General features: G+C 38.9%; 1 protein-coding gene across 3 annotated transcripts in view; it reads left to right on the forward strand.

Moving 5' to 3' along the window:
- Nucleotides 1-19,855, forward strand: part of LOC126770337 (uncharacterized) — a 96,401-nt gene extending 76,546 nt beyond the window's left edge. For all 3 annotated transcript variants that reach the window (XM_050489705.1, XM_050489707.1, XM_050489706.1), the window contains 35 exons: nucleotides 56-358; nucleotides 429-761; nucleotides 1,091-1,390; nucleotides 1,480-1,785; nucleotides 1,886-2,527; nucleotides 2,681-3,313; nucleotides 3,479-3,784; nucleotides 4,123-4,419; nucleotides 4,498-5,151; nucleotides 5,232-5,540; nucleotides 5,620-5,940; nucleotides 6,051-6,356; nucleotides 6,431-6,742; nucleotides 7,211-7,525; nucleotides 7,643-7,969; nucleotides 8,060-8,683; nucleotides 8,903-9,211; nucleotides 9,300-9,602; nucleotides 9,709-10,017; nucleotides 10,295-10,606; nucleotides 10,743-11,042; nucleotides 11,115-11,594; nucleotides 11,684-12,040; nucleotides 12,132-12,335; nucleotides 12,752-12,934; nucleotides 13,014-13,202; nucleotides 13,325-14,089; nucleotides 14,210-14,407; nucleotides 14,479-14,676; nucleotides 14,893-16,995; nucleotides 17,226-17,617; nucleotides 17,752-17,934; nucleotides 18,453-18,723; nucleotides 18,809-19,053; nucleotides 19,137-19,855. In XM_050489705.1, the coding sequence (XP_050345662.1) occupies nucleotides 56-358; nucleotides 429-761; nucleotides 1,091-1,390; nucleotides 1,480-1,785; nucleotides 1,886-2,527; nucleotides 2,681-3,313; nucleotides 3,479-3,784; nucleotides 4,123-4,419; nucleotides 4,498-5,151; nucleotides 5,232-5,540; nucleotides 5,620-5,940; nucleotides 6,051-6,356; nucleotides 6,431-6,742; nucleotides 7,211-7,525; nucleotides 7,643-7,969; nucleotides 8,060-8,683; nucleotides 8,903-9,211; nucleotides 9,300-9,602; nucleotides 9,709-10,017; nucleotides 10,295-10,606; nucleotides 10,743-11,042; nucleotides 11,115-11,594; nucleotides 11,684-12,040; nucleotides 12,132-12,335; nucleotides 12,752-12,934; nucleotides 13,014-13,202; nucleotides 13,325-14,089; nucleotides 14,210-14,407; nucleotides 14,479-14,676; nucleotides 14,893-16,995; nucleotides 17,226-17,617; nucleotides 17,752-17,934; nucleotides 18,453-18,723; nucleotides 18,809-19,053; nucleotides 19,137-19,517 (13,970 nt within the window). In that variant the 3' untranslated portion in view covers nucleotides 19,518-19,855. The remainder of the gene's footprint in view (nucleotides 1-55; nucleotides 359-428; nucleotides 762-1,090; nucleotides 1,391-1,479; nucleotides 1,786-1,885; nucleotides 2,528-2,680; nucleotides 3,314-3,478; nucleotides 3,785-4,122; nucleotides 4,420-4,497; nucleotides 5,152-5,231; nucleotides 5,541-5,619; nucleotides 5,941-6,050; nucleotides 6,357-6,430; nucleotides 6,743-7,210; nucleotides 7,526-7,642; nucleotides 7,970-8,059; nucleotides 8,684-8,902; nucleotides 9,212-9,299; nucleotides 9,603-9,708; nucleotides 10,018-10,294; nucleotides 10,607-10,742; nucleotides 11,043-11,114; nucleotides 11,595-11,683; nucleotides 12,041-12,131; nucleotides 12,336-12,751; nucleotides 12,935-13,013; nucleotides 13,203-13,324; nucleotides 14,090-14,209; nucleotides 14,408-14,478; nucleotides 14,677-14,892; nucleotides 16,996-17,225; nucleotides 17,618-17,751; nucleotides 17,935-18,452; nucleotides 18,724-18,808; nucleotides 19,054-19,136) is intronic.
- Nucleotides 19,856-20,108: the final 253 nt, after the last annotated feature.

The raw sequence follows: 20,108 nt of genomic DNA on the forward strand, positions 1-20,108 counted from the left end.
TACGATCAGTACCACTTTTTCAAATGTATTTAATATCATTCTCATTATTTTACAGATTTCGTAAAAGTTACGCCTTGTAATCCATCACCCTGTGGTCCCAATAGTCAGTGCCGTGAGGTTAATTCTCAGGCAGTGTGCAGTTGTAGCGACACATATATGGGAATTCCGCCAAATTGTCGACCTGAATGCACAATCAACAGCGAATGCGGAACTGATAAAGCATGTATTAATCGAAAATGCGTCGATCCCTGTGTAGGCCAATGTGGTCGAAACGCTAATTGCAGAGTTATCACACATAATCCTATGTGTTCCTGTCAAGAACATTTCACTGGAGATCCTTTCTCTCATTGCATGCCTTGTGAGTTTTTTTTTTTAATTATGATTTGGTTGTTTTTTATATTTGTTAAAAACGCTATATTTCGTTTTAGATCCTACGTCGATTTTACCACCTCAAGAGAATGTCAACCCATGCTTACCATCGCCATGTGGTGCAAACGCACTGTGTGAGGATCGCAATGGAATACCCCGCTGCAGCTGCCTCCCGAATTACATGGGCACGCCACCTCGTTGCAGACCCGAGTGCACGGTCAATTCAGAGTGCAATGCTAATAAAGCTTGCATAAACAATCGCTGTGTTGACCCTTGTCCGGGTGCATGTGGAATTAATGCTCAATGTATTGTTAACAATCATCTACCCATTTGTTCGTGTTTACAAGGTTACACTGGCAATCCATTTACAAGTTGCAATTTTGAAATTAATGGTATGTAAATCATATTTTGTTAGTATTTGAAGGCTAATTTTACGTTATTAATGTAAAATAATAATTAATACACGTTATTATTATAATCATAGCATTTATTCTAACGAAGCCGAAATTGGCAAAGCGAAAATGTAGCAAATACAATTACAAAAAATTACACTAATTAAATCGCGATTTTTTTTATTTTTTGGCCACAATAGAGATACTATAACGCCGCTTCGCGTTTTAAGTGTGCAATTATAATGTAAAATTATATTATAGCCCAAAGTATATTATTTATCAAATAAAACATTATATATACCAATTAGTATAATTCCTTATAATTTCAGATGTTCCTCCGAGTAATCCGTGTTCTCCTTCGCCTTGCGGAACTAACGCCATTTGCAATGAAGGTGTTTGCTCTTGTTTGCCGGAGTTCTTCGGAGATCCTTACTTTGGTTGTAAACCTGAATGTGTATTGAGTTCTGAATGTCAACGCACCAAGGCTTGCATACGAAATAAATGTAACGACCCTTGTATAGGAACATGCGGAAGTGGTGCCTCTTGTGAAGTTATTAATCATATACCGATTTGCTCTTGTCCTTCTGGAACTTCAGGCGATCCTTTCAATTATTGTCGTAAAATTATAGGTGCGTATTAAAACTATAACATATATTTGATATGTTATGTGATATAAAGGTTTCAAATAAAATAGCCTTATATTTTCTTTTTATTCCAGAACCAGTGTCTAAAAATTTGTGTGAACCTTCACCGTGCGGACCTTATAGTCAATGCCGAGAAGTAAATGGGCACGCTGTATGTGTTTGCGTTCAAGGCTATGTTGGTAGTCCACCGAACTGTCGCCCAGAATGTACAGTGAGCTCGGATTGCCCATTAAATCAAGCTTGTTCAAATCAAAAATGTATAGACCCTTGTCCTGGAGCATGTGGACGCAACACTCAATGTATTGTTGTCAAACATAACCCAATTTGCACGTGCATGTCTGGATTTTCAGGAGATCCATTTTCAGTTTGTCAACTAATTCGTAAGTATTAACAATTTTATAATAAAAAGAAAAATAATCCTCTTATTATACAACTATGAATTTCTAATACGATTATAACCGTTGTCCTTCTAATTTTCAGCTTTATTACCACCAGTTAAAGTTAATCCGTGTTTGCCTTCACCCTGTGGACCTAACTCACTTTGTACTGAAAATGAAAATAGTGCAGATTGTAAATGTTTGCCTGAATTTAACGGCTCACCGCCTAATTGTCGACCTGAATGCACTAGTAATACTGACTGTGATACTAGTAAAGCTTGTATTCATAAAAAATGCCGGGATCCTTGTCCCGGCTCTTGCGGAGTCAATGCAGAATGCCGAGTTGTAAGCCATACACCAAGCTGTTTATGCGAAAATGGTTATACGGGAGATCCTTTCCTATATTGTACAATTAAAGTTGCCCAAATAAATGAAGAAAGACCAACACCGTGTGTTCCGTCTCCTTGCGGCGCTAATGCTGAATGCAAAGAACGGAATGATATTGGATCTTGCACATGCATATCGGGCTATTTTGGCGATCCTTACGTCGCGTGTAAACCGGAATGCATATTAAACTCAGATTGTCCATCTAATCAAGCCTGTCACCTGAATAAATGTCACGACCCTTGTCCTGGAACATGTGGTGTGAATGCTCTGTGTAATGTTGTTAATCATATACCTAGTTGTAGCTGTCCAGATCAACACTTTGGAGATCCATACAAAATTTGTTTATTTAAACCACAAAGTAAGTAAATACATAAACTTTACAATAATTCTCAATGCTAGTTGTTAATGTATTTTTTTTTCCAATGCAGTGTACGTATGAAAAATATTAATTTAATATCAGATTATAAGCACTATATCATTTTAAATATATTCAATGTGTTTTACATTTTAGTGGAAAAAATTGACCCCTGTAATCCATCGCCATGTGGACCAAACAGCCTATGTAAAGATCAAAACGACCTAGCTATCTGTACGTGCTTAAATGGATACCTTGGATCTCCACCTGACTGCCGCCCAGAATGTATTACAAACTCTGAATGTCCTCTCGACAAAACATGCGAAAACTTAAAGTGTATAAATCCTTGTCCCAAAGGATGCGGCATTAACGTTGACTGCCGGGCAATCAATCATAATCCTATTTGCTCTTGTAAAGAAGGATATACGGGAAATCCGTTTACAATATGTCATCAAATCGTTAAAGTTGAACCTACTTTACTGGAACCAGTAAATCCCTGTGTTCCTTCCCCGTGTGGACTCAACTCCGAGTGTAGAGATACAGGTGGAATACCTTCCTGCATATGCCTGCCAGATTATATTGGAAGTCCACCAAATTGTAAACCCGAATGTGTTCTGAACACTGATTGCAGTAACGACAAAGCCTGTATAAATATGAGATGTCTCGACCCATGTCTAGGATCATGTGGCATAACAGCAGTGTGTAACGTCGTGAAACACGTGCCCGTTTGCTCTTGCCCCGTTGGGTATGAAGGAGATCCTTTTATGGCTTGCAATATAAAAGTACAAGGTGAAATATGATTGCTCATTAAAATAAACATAACGTTATAGTAAAGCAAAATGTGAATACTAATCTGAAAACAATATATAAATTTAATGCAATTTTACCTTATTTTTATTAAAATTAACAGTAAATAACGATTGTTGTGATTATTAATTTATACCAAAATTACAGAACCAGTTCAAAACATCGACTCATGTAATCCGTCGCCATGTGGGCCAAACGCCGTTTGCCGTAACAATGGAGAATGCAGTTGCTTGCCAGACTACCACGGTGACCCGTACTTCAGCTGCCGCCCTGAATGCGTACTCAGCTCAGATTGCTTCCTCACTCAAGCGTGCTTACATAACAAGTGTGTTGATCCTTGTCGCGACATGTGCGGAGTTAACGCTGAATGTCAGGTTTATAACCACGTAGCTGTATGTAGTTGTCCAAGTGGTATGTCTGGGAACGCTTTTTACGAATGCATTAATGTAAATAGTAAGTATTACTACAAATTATTTTTTTCTCTTAAATGATCTATTTTTTTTAATTGTTCTTTTGTATTTTTATTTTTTAACAACCGTTAATGTTGTACAGTAAACAGTTAAACAATGTGTAGTGATTTTTAAATATTATTAATGTAATTGAGAACGAATAAATAAATTGAATTGAAAATATGTACACGTACATATTTGATATACTAACGAATAACATAGACTATATTTTCTGACTGATTTAAAATAGTCAATTACATTATATATTATTTTATTTATTACAATTATTTTATATATTATTATATATAAATTCGTAATTTAATAACTGTTTATAATTTTTAGTACCTGTTACCAAACCTTGTGAACCATCTCCATGCGGGCCGAACAGTTTATGTAGAGAGACAAACGGTCAAGCAGTTTGTTCCTGTATACAAGGATTCATGGGTAATCCACCTAGTTGCAGACCTGAGTGCATTCAAAGTACTGATTGTTCTCCGTCGTTGGCTTGCATTAATAGAAAATGTCAGGATCCATGCCCAGGGTCGTGTGCTTCCAATGCTATATGCAACGTAAACAATCACAATCCCATATGTTCTTGTCCGCCAAGATATACAGGATCTCCTTTCACGCACTGCTTCGGTAATTTTATATACTTTTAAAATAACTTATTATAACATGATAAGTCTAAAATCACTAAAAAAGTTTTATTTTTTCCAGTACAACCCACTGAAGAACTACCTAATAATCCATGTGCCGCTTCGCCCTGTGGACCAAATAGCATATGTAAAGCTTCACTTAATGGTTATTCGCATACTTGCTCGTGTCAACCTACTTTTGAAGGAAACCCACCAAATTGCAAGCGAGAATGCACGAACAATGAAGATTGCCCAACTGATAGAACGTGCATTAATTATAAATGCAAGGACCCTTGCCCTGAATCTTGTGGAATCAATACCGTATGTATAGTGAGACTTCATACCGTTATGTGTTCGTGTCAAGGTGGTTATTCAGGAGATCCATTTTTATCATGCTATGAAGTACCACAAATGTCAATATCAGAAGACCCATGCAATCCAACACCTTGTGGAATCAATGCTCGCTGCAGAGTCACTAGAAATAATGTTGCCGTTTGTGCTTGCGAACATGGATATTTTGGCAATCCCTATGAGACCTGCAGACCCGAATGTGTTGTAAACACTGACTGTCCTTTTAATAAAGCTTGTCTTAATAATAAATGTGAAGACCCATGTCCAGGTGTATGCGGCACAACTGCTGTTTGCGAAGTCATAAACCACTTACCATCATGCAAATGCTCTCCCGGATATACTGGAAATCCATACGCATATTGTCATATAATTATTAATGAACCGGGTAAGTTTTTGCTACAAATTATGAAATATGATAATGTTTAAAACTTTAAATAATTTAATATGTTAACCTATTTCTTATAGAACCTGTGCCGCAAAATCCTTGTATTCCAAACCCTTGTGGAAGCAACAGTATATGTAAAGATAATAACGGTGTGGCTTCTTGCACTTGCATACCTGAGTATATTGGAGCACCGCCTAGTTGTCGTCCTGAGTGTACGGTTAATTCAGAATGCGAAAAATCAAAGAGTTGTATAAATCAAAGATGTATTGATCCGTGCCCAGGTTTATGCGGACAAAATGCTCAATGTAAAGTAATTAATCATGCACCAATTTGTTCATGTCGAGAAAACTATGAAGGGGATCCATTCACCAGGTGCATTGTAAGAGAAAGTAAGAATACATAATTTTTATAATAACTATATATGAAATTAAGCAAATTCTCCTTCATGATATGAAATATTTTTTACAGAAAGTCCTCCTGCTGATCTGAATCCCTGTACACCGTCTCCTTGTGGCTTGAATTCAATCTGCCAGACTATTAATAAGATACCAATGTGCACTTGTATAGATAATTTTATTGGAATTCCACCAAACTGTAGAGCCGAATGTACTGTTAACTCTGACTGTCCAACAAGCAAAGCTTGCATCAATAGAAAATGTAGTGATCCTTGTGTTGGTTCTTGTGGACTGCAAACCGTTTGTCAAGTCCATCAGCACTCTGCTATATGCAGTTGTATAGAAGGATATACAGGAAATCCATTTGAAAGTTGTCACGTTACAGAAATTATAGGTGAGATAATTTCAGTTAAATATTTCTGTAGTCAGAATTATTATTTATTTATATATTTGTTGTTATTGTTTATTAAATATTAAATTATTTAAATAAAATGTGTTTTTCAGAACATACTCCAGCTCTATATGATAAATGTAATCCGAGCCCATGTGGAGCGAACGCAGATTGTAACGATGGACTTTGTACATGTAAAAAGAACTTCTTTGGCAATCCTTACTTGAGTTGTCGACCTGAATGCACTCATAACTCAGACTGTGCATCAAATTTAGCATGTTTAAATAATAAATGTATGAATCCATGTACAAATCTTTGTGGCGAAAATGCGTCATGCGATGTATATAATCATGTTCCTATGTGTAGTTGCCCACCAAACACCATCGGAAATGCGTTCTTTACGTGTACACCAAACAAAGGTAAATAAAATTAGTAAAAAACTATAATTTTCCTAAGTTAAAACGTTTTTTAACCATTTATTTTTGATTTTTAGTTGAACAACAAAAGAAAAATCCTTGTGTTCCATCTCCTTGCGGTCCGAACAGTCAGTGCCGCATTGTGCAGGAGCAAGCAGTCTGCTCATGTATTTTAGGCTATATTGGAATACCGCCATCTTGTCGTCCTGAATGCTTAGTTGATTCAGATTGCTCAAGCGTTTTATCATGCTCTAATCAAAAATGCGTGGACCCTTGTCGCGGATCATGTGGTGTTAATGCAGAATGTAGGATTCATAATCACAATCCTATTTGTTATTGCCCAAGAGGATTAACTGGCGATCCATTTACGCATTGCTTGGTAATAACATGTAAGTAATTTTACATTTACTGATTTATTGAAATTGAAGTATGATCCTTTTTTAAACTGATAGTTTTTTTACAGTGAAAACCCGTTTGTGAAACCATATTGGTTTCACAAAGGGGCGGTAAAGGTATTTATGTTATTGTTTGCGGATGATACTTCATTTCTGCGTTAATCTGACAAAAATGATCATGCATTTAAAGTTGGTTTACAACGAATAATTAATTTGTTTGTGATTGCTAATGAATTAAATTGTTCAGTGTTTATTGTTTCTAATGTAAAACAGCAGTGTTTCACCTTAATGTTAGATAATATAAATCTTAGTGTAACATATAATAAAATAGTTAATACAGTAATTTATATGAGCTCACATATTCATCAATTGATATAGTTCATTTGCCAATTCATATAGTATCCCAATTAATATATCTACACAAATTAGTATTTTTTTAAATATTACTATTGTTAATTACAGATGACAATCCACCAAAAAGAACACCATGCACGCCTTCACCATGTGGACCTAACTCACAGTGTCGCGAAAGCGGGGAAACGCCCTCTTGCACCTGCTTAAATGGCTTTATTGGAAATCCGCCATATTGCCGTCCAGAATGTATCACAAATAGTGAATGTAGTTTTGATAAATCTTGTATTAATAATAAATGCGTAGATCCGTGCATAGGTGCTTGTGGACAAAATGCGGTTTGTCGAGTAGTAAGCCATTCTCCACTGTGCTCGTGTCAATCTGGCTATGAAGGAGACGCATTTGACCTATGCAGTCCAATTAAAGGTACTAGGTTTATTGATTACTACCGAAATCTTAAAATATTTTTTACTTAAATCGGGATGGATTACTTTATAATACTCAATTATGTATATATTCTTTAATATAAGTTTTATTTTTCAGTATCAATACAAAGACCACCTGAACAAGTTAAGCCATGTTCGCCAAATCCATGCGGCCCGAACGCTTTATGCCAAGAAAGAAATAACGCTGCTAGCTGCATGTGCATAAGTGGATACTTTGGTAACCCGTATGAAGGATGCAGACCCGAATGCTTGCTGAACTCCGATTGTTCACAAAATTTAGCATGCCTCAATAATAAATGCCAAGATCCATGTTTAGGTTTTTGTGGAATCAATTCCGAATGTCAAACTGTTAACCATATGCCCAAATGTAATTGCATCGTTGGTTTTATAGGCAATCCATATGATCGTTGCACTCCAATAGAAGGTGAGTGTATTTCATTCATTTTAATTATATGACATTTAATACTAAACATATGTATTAACCTTAAATATTAATAAAAAAACTATTTTGTAGATAAACCAACAGACCCATGTACTACCTCTCCATGTGGGCCATACAGTACATGCAAGACTATCAACGAACAAGCGATTTGTACCTGTTTACCTGAATATCATGGCAGCCCACCAAACTGTCGACCTGAATGTGTGACAAGCTCAGAATGCCCTCTTAATAGAGCGTGCATAAAACTAAAATGCATTGATCCATGTATCGGAACATGTGGCGATAATACTCAATGTCGTGTTCACCGCCACAGTCCATACTGTACTTGCCTCGAAGGTTTTGAAGGAGATCCATTTACACGATGCACTAAAAAAAAGATAATAACTGCAGTTGCTACAAGTCCTTGTGAACCAAATCCTTGTGGACCTTTTGCTCACTGTCAAGACACCTATGGGTCAGCCTCTTGCAGTTGTAAGCCAGGTTACTTTGGCAGTCCTCCACGTTGCTCTCCAGAATGCACGATTAATGAAGATTGTTCTAAAGATAAGGCTTGTGTACGTGAAAAGTGCGTTGATCCCTGCATAGGATCTTGTGGCAGTAATGCCGAGTGCCGTGCATCTAATCATCTGGCAATTTGTACGTGTCTACTAGGCTATCGAGGAGACCCATTTGTGGGATGTTATGAAATAGTAAAAGGTATATTTATATTGTATTTACATCTTTAGCGATAGTATTTTCAAAAAATATTTTTATCACTTTATATACTTTTAAAAATATTTTGATTCATAATCATTTTAAGTTATTTATATATACTATTATAAATAATCTAAACCAAATGTCAAATAGCAATTTTACACTTTAGTACTAACTATATATATATTGCACTCAAACCAATATTTGTCATAATATAAATAGATGAAGATCCAGTACCGCAGCCGGATTCCTGTACACCATCGCCGTGTGGTGTCAATGCTGTATGTGATAATGGAACTTGTTCATGCATCCCTGGATACTATGGCAACAGTTACATTGAATGTCGACCAGAATGTACAACAAATAATGAATGTCAGAAGCAGTTTGCTTGTATCAATTACAAATGCATTGACCCCTGCAAAAATGCATGTGGTATAGACGCAGTTTGCAATGTTTATAATCATTTAGCAATATGTGAATGTCCAGCACCACTACGAGGAGATCCATTTATTGCTTGTCGTCGTGTAACAGGTTCGGTTTTCTTTTTGTATTTAAATGTATTAAAAATCGGAAGACTCGCTGTAAAACAATGTTAATAGCAATATTTTTAATATTTCAGCACCAATAGTAACAGATCCATGTTCACCAAATCCATGTGGACCAAATAGTGTTTGTCGGGCAGCGGGTACAGTGGCCCATTGTTCTTGTCGATCAACGATGTACGAAGAACCGCCAAGCTGCAGACCTGAATGTCGATTTGATTCTGACTGTTCACCGAGTCGTGCCTGTCGTAATAATAAATGTCGTGACCCTTGTCCTGGCTCTTGCGGCACACATGCTATTTGTCATACCAACTCACATTCTCCAATTTGTAGCTGTCCAAGTCATTATACTGGTGATCCATTTACGCGATGTATGGAAGGTAATATAGGCGTAATATTAAGCAATATATTGTAATATATTTTACCATAAATAAAAATTAAATTATTGTGTAATATTAAAATAATTACGTTTTCTATTTCATACAGTTACAGAACTGGAACCTGAAATAAAATCACCGTGTCCGAACTGTGGACCTAATGCTGATTGCATTAATGCTGTTTGTCAGTGCCGATCTGGGTATTTCGGCGCTCCTCCGTTCTGTCGCGTTGAGTGTCTTAAATCTAGCGACTGCGCATGGAATCTCATGTGTTTAAATAGACGTTGCACTGACCCTTGTCCCGGAGCATGCGGTCTCAATGCTGTTTGTACCGCAGTTGCTCACGAACCACGCTGCACCTGTCCCCCACCCACTAGCGGAAATCCTCTTATTGAATGTCGACCCATCGAGAATATTCGTAAGATAGATTTAACTGGAAGATTGCTTTTGATTTTATTATAATTTTTTTTTTATATATTGCTAGTCAAAATATAAATTTAGGGAATAAAGATTGCGACAAACTTTTGTTTTCGCTTTTAAAACTTAGGCATGGGTTTTACTTGCGAAACTTAGTGAGTCGTAATTTTTTTATGTGACCTCTATGCAGAATCTAAGCAAAAATGCTTGTTACATGACTTGCTTACATGTACTGTTAAAATTAATTCAAAAATATAAGAATTACCTAAATTTTACAGCAAAACAACCGGATCTATGTAATCCATCTCCTTGTGGTCCTGGCGCAATATGTCGCGCAAGAGGAAACGGCGCGTCTTGTGAATGTGAACCAAGCTTACGCGGTGATCCCTACACTGGATGTAGACCAGAATGTATTGCCGACTCGGACTGCTCTCCTAATCGTGCATGTATCCGATCACATTGCCGTGACCCTTGTCAAGGTACATGTGGAATAGGTGCGGAGTGTGAAACGATAAACCACATCCCACTTTGCTCATGCCCATCAGGAACAAGAGGCAATGCATTTGAAAGATGTGACATCATAACAACAGGTTAATAATTCATAGTATTTAACAAATATTTTCAACGCTTCGATATTTATTTTTATTATCTTTTAAATCATTTGATGTTTGCACGTGCTAAAGTGTTATGTTACTAGTATATATAAATGTTTTATTTTTTATTTAGCTCCACCTTGCACACCATCTCCATGCGGTCCTGGCGCTCTTTGCAGCGCCGTCGCTGGTAACGCAGTGTGCTCCTGTCCTAGTGGCACAATGGGAGATGCAGGCTCCACGGGTTGTCGACCCGAATGTGTTGTGAGCTCCGAATGTCCTCGTGATCGAGCCTGTATTCGTAATAAATGTATCGACCCATGCGTTGGTGCTTGTGGAAATGGGGCCATGTGTCGCGTTTTTGATCATGCCCCAATATGCTCATGCCCACCTTCTACCACAGGCGATCCATTCCTACATTGCAGAGTCAGAGGTAAATAAATAATCAATTAATAATTAAGGATTCATTCAAAAAATATATATTTAAAAAACACGTTACTTTTAGAAACACCACCTACGAGCCCAACGGTATTTGATCCTTGCGATCCTAACCCTTGTGGCCCACACGGAACATGCCGAGATGGATTCTGCACTTACCCTGAGTGTATCGTCAATGATGACTGCCCCGGCGACCGAGCATGTATTAATAGAAAATGTTCAGATCCTTGCATAAACGCCTGTGGTATTAATGCAATTTGTACTGGCGTAAGACATTCTGCTGTTTGTTCGTGTCCAGTTGGTTACACTGGATATCCATTTGTGCGTTGTGAACAAATCACTACCGTCACTGTGGCGCCACCGGTACCTGAATGTTTACACGATGAACAGTGTGCTGATAACGCAGCTTGTGTCGATTCCAGATGTACTTCTGTTTGTTTGCTTACGAATTGTGGTATAAATGCTCGATGCCTAGCTAAACAGCATAGAGCTCGTTGCGCCTGCTTACCGGGTTATGAAGGTGACGCTTATATAGGATGCCATTCAGGTATACACAATTATTGTGTATTTTTTATTAATAAATGTTTGTTAAAATATAATTTAGTTATTATACTTCCAATACTTTATTTGCTGCAGCTCAATGCCACAGCAATAATGATTGCCCTGACGACGAGGGCTGCGAAAGCAGTACCTGCATCAAATTGTGCCTACGCATGCGGTGCGGTTCTGAAGCTCAATGCTATACGAGAGGTCACGTGGCATCTTGCGAATGTATTCCTGGAACTCGCGGAGATCCATGGATTGGCTGTCGCAAAGACGAATGCACAGTAGATGAAGATTGTCCTAACTGGTTAGCTTGTAAAGGAAAGGTTTGTCAAGATCCTTGTGCCGGAGCTTGTGCACTTGGCGCTCTCTGCAACGTCGTACGCCATAACCCTACATGTGAATGTCCACGCGGTACTAGAGGAAATCCTCAGATTGAATGTAAAACAGGTTAGCCTTGTTATTTTTGAAACAGTTCAAGTGCAGAGAAATTGTTTGTAAAAATAATGATATTCACAATTTTTTTTATATCGTTCATTAGTACAAGACCAATTTGAGTGCGGAAACGATGCCGAATGTGGCCCCGGATTGGCCTGCTTACAAGGAAACTGTAAAAATCCGTGTGAAGAGACATCCTGTGGAACCCGAGCTGTGTGTCGCGTTGCAAATACATTACCATTCCGTACACTAATATGCGAATGTCCTCAACCTTTGACTGGTGATGCTTCCATACAATGCAGTCCTCGTAAGTCGTGATAAATATTATACGATATTGACTTGTAAACTGATAACATTTTTTACCATTTTAATCAATAGGTTTAAAAAAAGTTGATAAACCTTCGTTGAAATTAATAGACAGATATGTAAGTGATTTACCAGGAGAGACTATTCAAAGCAGGTCATGAAATAATTTGTACGTACGTGCATAAAATAATTTTCGCCATTTTTATATTGTATAATACACACTATTTTTTGTATGTATGTAAATACATGTATTATTTTTTTGGAAACGGATAAAATCGTATTTACTTCGCATGGCACATCTTAATATATTATTTGAAAACCTTGTCACCTGTCCTTCTTAACTATCGTAATGGGTTTAACGCTGTTAAATTACTGCAGTGTTGAAGTTTTCTCTTATCATACTATTTATTTTCTTAGGTGGGCAATGCACAGAAGACACGGATTGCGGTGACGAAGAAAAATGTTTAGACCAGCAGTGTAAGAGCGTGTGCGCATCAGGAGCATGCGGTGTTGGAGCAGAATGTCACGCTAGAGATCACCGCGTCTCATGCATGTGTGTGCCGCCACTACAAGGAGATCCGAACGTCGCATGCACACCAAGTAATTGACATATGCAAACCCTTTACACAATTTTTAATGATAGTTGGGAAAAAAAATTACATAACAAATGTTACTACAGGTGTATCTGGGCCGATGTGCTTATCTGACGAGGAATGCGGTGCAGCGGAAGCATGTGTTGGTCAGCGCTGCATTTCGGCCTGCGCGAACGCGTGCGGTACTGGCGCACTGTGTGAAGCTCATGTACACCGCGCTCGCTGCCGTTGCCCACCTGGTACCGCTGGTGACCCGGCTCGCTCTTGTTATATACGTAAGTATATTGCAAAATTCATTATATCATAAAACTTTATCTTTAGACATTCGATGTCTGCGTAATATTAAATACACTAATTAAAGTACATATATAAAGTAACGATTATTTATTTTTTCCAGCGGAATGTACTTCAGACGAAAACTGTCCATTTGATAAGAGCTGCCTCAATGGATATTGTCGCGACCCCTGTGGTTTCGGTGGTCCTTGTGGTCGAGATGCCGTCTGTGAAGTTATCGCCCATGTGGCCACTTGTCGCTGTCCACCTGGCACGCAAGGAGATCCACGTCGGGCTTGCGTTTCAGGAATATGCCAATATAACGAAGACTGTGACGATTCACAGATATGTAACAGATTAAACCGATTCTGTCAACCAGCATGCTCCGAGAACAGTTGCGCTCCCGGTGCAGTCTGCACCCCCAATCGTCATCGACCTATATGTGAATGTCCACCAGGTCACAGCGGCGATCCATACCTTCGCGGTTGTGTTACTATTCAGCTCTCGGATGAATGTGCTACTGATGCTGACTGTGCCCGCCCACTTGGTTGTGTGAACTCTCGGTGTGTCGACTTATGCCAAGGAAATCCTTGCGATGCTGGTCTTCTCTGTAAGACTGTGGACATACTACCCTTACGTGCAGTGGCCTGCGTATGTCCTGATGGAGGCCGCGTGGCTCCGGACAGTGGTTGCCGTAATCCACCCGATGCGGAATGCTCTTCTAACCCTGATTGCACAAAGAATCAGATTTGCCAACGTGGAAAATGTATCGATGCTTGTAAAGCATCGCCTTGCGGACATAATGCACTCTGTGAAACGGACGATCATCAATCACGGTGCTCTTGTCCTCCAGGATACACTGGAAATCCAAGAATAGAATGCAACCCAGGTATTTATTTGGCTTAATCCATTTTTTATTTCTGACAGGAATTTTTTTTACGAATTTCTAATTACTATAGTACTATTTGTATTTATTATATTCTTCATTTAATTTCTAAAACTCTTTCAGAACCGAGGCAACCGTCAATTTTCGAATGTTATAAAAATGAAGAATGTGGACCAGAGCAAGCATGTACTGAGCGTACTTGTATCAACCCATGTATGAATGCATGTGGATCCGGCGCTTTATGTCGTGTCATAAACCATAAACCCCAGTGCTCTTGTCCTATGGGATACACAGGAAATGCCAATACACGTTGTACACCGCGTAAGTTGCTTTATTTTAAAACTTCTTTAATGAAATGTATAGAACAAACCTTAACCTATATACTTTTATAGCATCACAAGATAAATCTGTTATACCTGTTGGATGTAAAACGAACTCTGACTGTCCATTATCCAAGGCATGTATAAACGGTGCATGCGCTAATCCTTGCGTCTGTGGTACTAACGCAGAATGCACTGTAGTGAGACACCATCCGGTGTGCTTTTGCGAACGCAATCACTCTGGAAATCCATACATTGGATGTGTAAAAGGTAAATACAATATTTACATTTACATATTATGTTTATAAAACATTTTTGATTAAATACAATATATTTTTTTTAATAAACAACAGTGATTCTTAATCTTATAGGTGAATCATGCGATTAATTATGTTATTACTTTTAAATATTATCTAAAATAAGTATTTTAACACAACATTACATAAAACTGATCTATTATTTATCTTTTTAATATCATTTTTTTAGTTGACTGCACGTCTGATTCGGAATGTCAGGATAGCGAAATGTGTTACAATGGAGCCTGTGTCAATCCTTGCGTCGTAGAAGCTCCGTGCGCCATAAGTGCTGAGTGCTACGGAGAAACTCACCGACCTAAATGCCGTTGTCCTGTGGCTACAACAGGGAACCCATACGATAAATGTCATGCATCCGAATGTGAAATAGATTCTGACTGTAATGATGATAACGTTTGCATCAAAGGTGTTTGCCATAACGCCTGCTCACCCGAGGGACGTAACCCGTGTGCCTATAATGCTATTTGTTTCGCTCGCAACCACGCTGCATCTTGCAAATGTCCACCGGAACTACCATTAGGCAACCCTCTAAGCATCTGCGAAAAATCAATAGTATATGGTGAACCAGAGTGCAGATTGGATGGAGACTGCCCGAGTGGGCAAGCTTGTCTCAGAGATGAATGTCGCAATGCTTGTGAAGAACTAACACCATGTGGCGCGAAAGCGCGCTGTACAGTTTCTGACAGTGTTCCTTTCCGAACTTTAATATGCCGCTGTCCAGAAGGTTACATACCAGATGAAAGAGGTTCTTGTAAGCCAGCTCAACTACCACCGCTCAGCTGTTCCACTGATCAGGATTGTAGTGATCAGGAATCCTGTGTCAACAGAATGTGTCGAAATCCTTGTAACTGCGGAGAAAATGCAGAATGCTATATTCGCAACCATAGGCCCGTTTGTTCCTGCCTTGATGGTTATGACGGTGATCCTTATCGTCAGTGTCGCATTGTTGGTTGTCGCTCAAATTCAGAATGCGAAACAAACGAAGCCTGTGTAAATGGAAATTGTGTCAGTCCATGTCTGTTAAATAGCACATGTGGCTCTAATGCCGAGTGTTTTGTAGAAAGGTCACAGCCACTTTGCCGTTGCCGTTCTGGATTTGAAGGTGATGCTTACTCCGGATGTAATGCAGTAGAATGCAGGTCAAATGGTGACTGTCCGCTAGATAAACAATGTCGTACTCACAGGTGTATTAATCCATGTCTCACCACAAATCCATGTGGAAACAATGCTGAATGTTTAGTTCGTAACCACATTAGTGTGTGCAAATGTAGCCAAGGTTACACAGGCAGTCCTTATATAGAGTGTAAAATTCAAAAAACAGCAGAATGTTATGTAGACGCAGGCTGTCCGTCTAAATTAGCTTGTTTATCTGCAAAATGTGTGAATCCGTGTACGGCGTTGCAGCCTTGTTCAACGCCAGCTCATTGTGAAGTATCACCCACATTACCCGTTCGCACAATGATCTGTTCCTGTCCTCCAGGTTATGTCAGTAGTGGTAAAGGCATTTGTCGCCCAACCACTCCAATTCTGGAAGTAGCTTGTGAGATAGATAAGGACTGTAATTCCAACCATGCTTGCATAACTTCGGTTTGTAAAAATCCATGCGAATGTGGTCCAAACACTGATTGTCAAATTAAAGATCACAAACCAGTATGTGCTTGTATGCCCGGCTTTATTGGCGATCCACGCTCGGGATGTTATGATATTAAATGTCAAGCGGATAACCATTGTGCAGACGATGAGACTTGTGTAAATAACCGTTGTGTGCCCGCCTGCACAATTGAGCCTAACATCTGTGGAAAATTTGCCGAATGCTATGGCGTAGAACATCGTGCTTCTTGTCGCTGCCAAATTGGTACTATTGGTAACCCAGCCTTATCTTGTTCGCCGATCAGCTGTCGTGCAAACTCTGATTGTCCACCTCAAAAATCATGCATCAACTCAAAATGTGTGGAACCATGCACTTCAAATACGTGTAACGAACCTGCTGAATGTAGAGTACACCTTAACGAAGTTTATTGTGTTTGCCCACCGGGATACCAGAGTACTACTGAAGGCTGTAACAAAACAGAACCACGTTGTAATACTGACTTAGATTGCCCGCCTGCTACCGCGTGCTTAGAAAATAAATGCTCAAATCCTTGTTTGGACACAAATCTCTGTGGCATAAATGCAGAATGTAAACTTATTGATACATTGCCAGTAAAAACTATGATATGTGAATGTGAACCTGGCTATAAAGGAAATGCTCTTGTACAATGTACACCTTATAAACGTAAGCTACAATTAATATATTTTTAACTTTAAATTTATGATGAATTTCTTTGTTTTTAATTACTTACAAAGCATTACTTAGCAAAAAGAAATTATTTTTATTATTTCAATAAAAGGTCTTTTGGATATCCTCAAAAAACTGAAAAAAGTTTGTTGCTGTAAACGTTTGTTCTTCCTTAATACAATTTCATCTTGTTACAATTAAAATTATATTTGTCTCAATCCTTGCAGCTCCCATTACGAAGTGCGTACAGGGCCAAGGAGTGAACGACAACGGAGAATGTGTTCCTTGTCTTCAAGATGAGGGTCGTATCGTAGATGTACGTGGTCGCTGCGTTTGTGACTCAGATCGTGGGTTCACGATGCTCGGTGGCTCATGCATACCAGCTGGCTGTGTTGTCGACGATGAGTGTGATGATTCTTCGCGCTGCGTTAATAAAAAGTGTGTACCAGCATGTGAGGCCGAACCATGCGGGCTGCATGCGACTTGCGAAGCCGTCAATCACCGTTCACGATGCACCTGCATCACTGGCTACGTCGGTAATCCGAGAGTCCACTGCAATACTACATCGACGCCTAACATCACTAATTATCGAACCGATTTCCCCCTACCCGATATGCAGGTGAGATTAACTTTAATAAATTTTACATTGATTTATTTTATTTATAACAATTGATATTGAAATTATCATACTATTTAATTTTGTATTAAAATATGAACTTTATTTATATACTCATACTCTCTTTTATGTTCAAGGTACATTGTCTCGCAAATGGAGTGAGTGTAAGCCTTAAGATTAAAGATTTCAATGGAGTATTATATGTAAAAGGATATAGCAAAGATGAACGATGCCGTCTCGTTGTTCATACAACTGTGAATCAAGAAAGACCCGTAGATTTCACTGTATTCTTTGGTGACTGTGGATTAGTTCATGTCAACGTAAGTATTATTGATTTTATATGACGGCGGGAGGGATGGCTGAGCGATACTACTGTCTCCATTTTGAGTAGGTGGTGGTGGTAGGTGGCGAAAATGATAATGTACACTTCTTATAATCTGACTTTATTTTCTTTTGAACACAATAAACACACTTAAAAGTAAAATAGGTAAACCGACAGTTTCGTTTTGGAGAAGTGACCTGGTCGGCGTCCGTAATCGTAATGTGCCGTTTCAATTCCTCACTTTCCAACACGACTCTGTCCACATGCCCCAATTTACAATAACAAGTGATGTCACGGTGTTTACCCCCTTCTCTGGTACTATAATACTCAAATCAGCAATTTAATATTAAACCATATCGCTTTCCACGACATATATAATGGTATAAAAACTAATTATATTTAATAAAAAAGATATTCAATTTATATCAAATATACTTAAAATATTCGAAAACAATTATTAAAAAAAAACTTTTTCCTAGTTATGAGTTAATTTTACGCTTATCATTTTACTTGCAGGGCTTAGCGAGTTTCGTTCTAGTAATGCAGAAACATCCTAAACTTGTAACATCGAACGCTAAAGCTTTCCACATTAAATGTATATATCAAACTGGAGAACAAAATGTGACACTTGCTTTCAATGTGTCTATGTTAACAACCGCGGGCACGATTGCAAACACTGGTCCTCCGCCTACGTGCTCTATGAGGATCGTATCGCGTACTGGCGATGAGGTCAGCTCTGCAGAAATCGGAGAAAACTTAGTGTTACAAGTCGATGTTCAACCGTCTAGTAAGTATAAAATAACATTTAATCTTTTACCAAATATCAGCATCCCCTACATATTACTTCAAGTAACCATTTTAAATACTATTAGGTATATACGGAGGATTCGCTCGCAGTTGTATTGCAAAAACTAGCGAAGTATCAACAAATATAGAAAACGAGTACACGGTTACCGATGAGGATGGTTGTGCTACTGACGCGGCTATCTTTGGGGAATGGGAAAGAAGTGAAGACGGTAGTGCCTTGCGTGCTGCATTCAACGCCTTCAAGTTCCCTAGTAGCGACAATATTAGATTCCAATGTAATATAAGAGTTTGTTTTGGAAAATGTCAACCGGTAAGTTTTCAAGAATATTTTAAACTCTTCTAATATTTTTATACAAATTAGTATATAAAATTAGTAACATAAAATGCGTCTAGGTTAACTGCCGTGGTTCCGACGCTTTTGGAAAACGCCGTAAACGAGAAACGATCGACTCAGATGGCCCGCTGTCGGGTCAACTTCGAGAGGAGGTAACGGTCGAGTCAAACGAGATCTTCACGCTGGAGAGACGCGACCCGTCCCGAGCGGCACGGCAACGCGATGGCTCGGGAACAGAGCCAGGTGGTACGACAGGCGGCGGCGAGGTGTGCGTGTCCGCAGCTGGACTGGCTGTAGCGCTGGCTTTAACGGCGCTTCTGGCGCTCGTAGCGGTGGCAGCAGCGGTAGCTTGTTGGTTGGTCGCGTGGCGCCGAGCGCGCCCACCACCCGCACCATTACCGCATCCGCCCGATTTCCCAAACCCGCTGTTCCAGCGCTGAGCCGTCGCTCGCAGCTAGTCCATGCCCCGCTCCTCCGCCGGCGCCGGGCGGTGTCGGCTCTTCCTCTTTCACTCACTGGTTAATCTGTGCGTGCCGTCGGAGGACCGCCGGGCTAGGACGCCATGGGCGCTGCGGCACCGTAGCCGCATCCCTCGAGCGCTCGCGGCGTCCTCATTAGGTTATCTTAATTATATTTTTACCTTAATAATTATTAACTTAGACTCGTCGCCTCCTCTGAACTATGTGATAAATAATAAATATTCGAAATCACCATATTTTTGTAAAATAATTATTGAATTTAGTCCATAAGCAATTAATAATTAAATAAAAAATAATAAATAAATTGTCTTGTACTTATTATTATCGTTGCCAATATGTTATCGAAATAGACTTTCTTAAAATTTAAAGAAAAACACATTAGACATTACACAAACAACACACGCTCTACTTTTGAGGCGCAAGCTCAAAAGTAGAGCTACATTCCGAGAATATTTAACTTCTATCCTACTTAATGTACTATTTTTTGTCATTCTGTTGAGCTTGTCAAAATAAATATAATACATACATTTTTACAATAATACATAATAGACA

Source organism: Nymphalis io, chromosome 8 (assembly GCF_905147045.1).
Source record: "Nymphalis io chromosome 8, ilAglIoxx1.1, whole genome shotgun sequence".
Taxonomy (NCBI): Eukaryota; Metazoa; Arthropoda; class Insecta; order Lepidoptera; family Nymphalidae; genus Nymphalis; species Nymphalis io.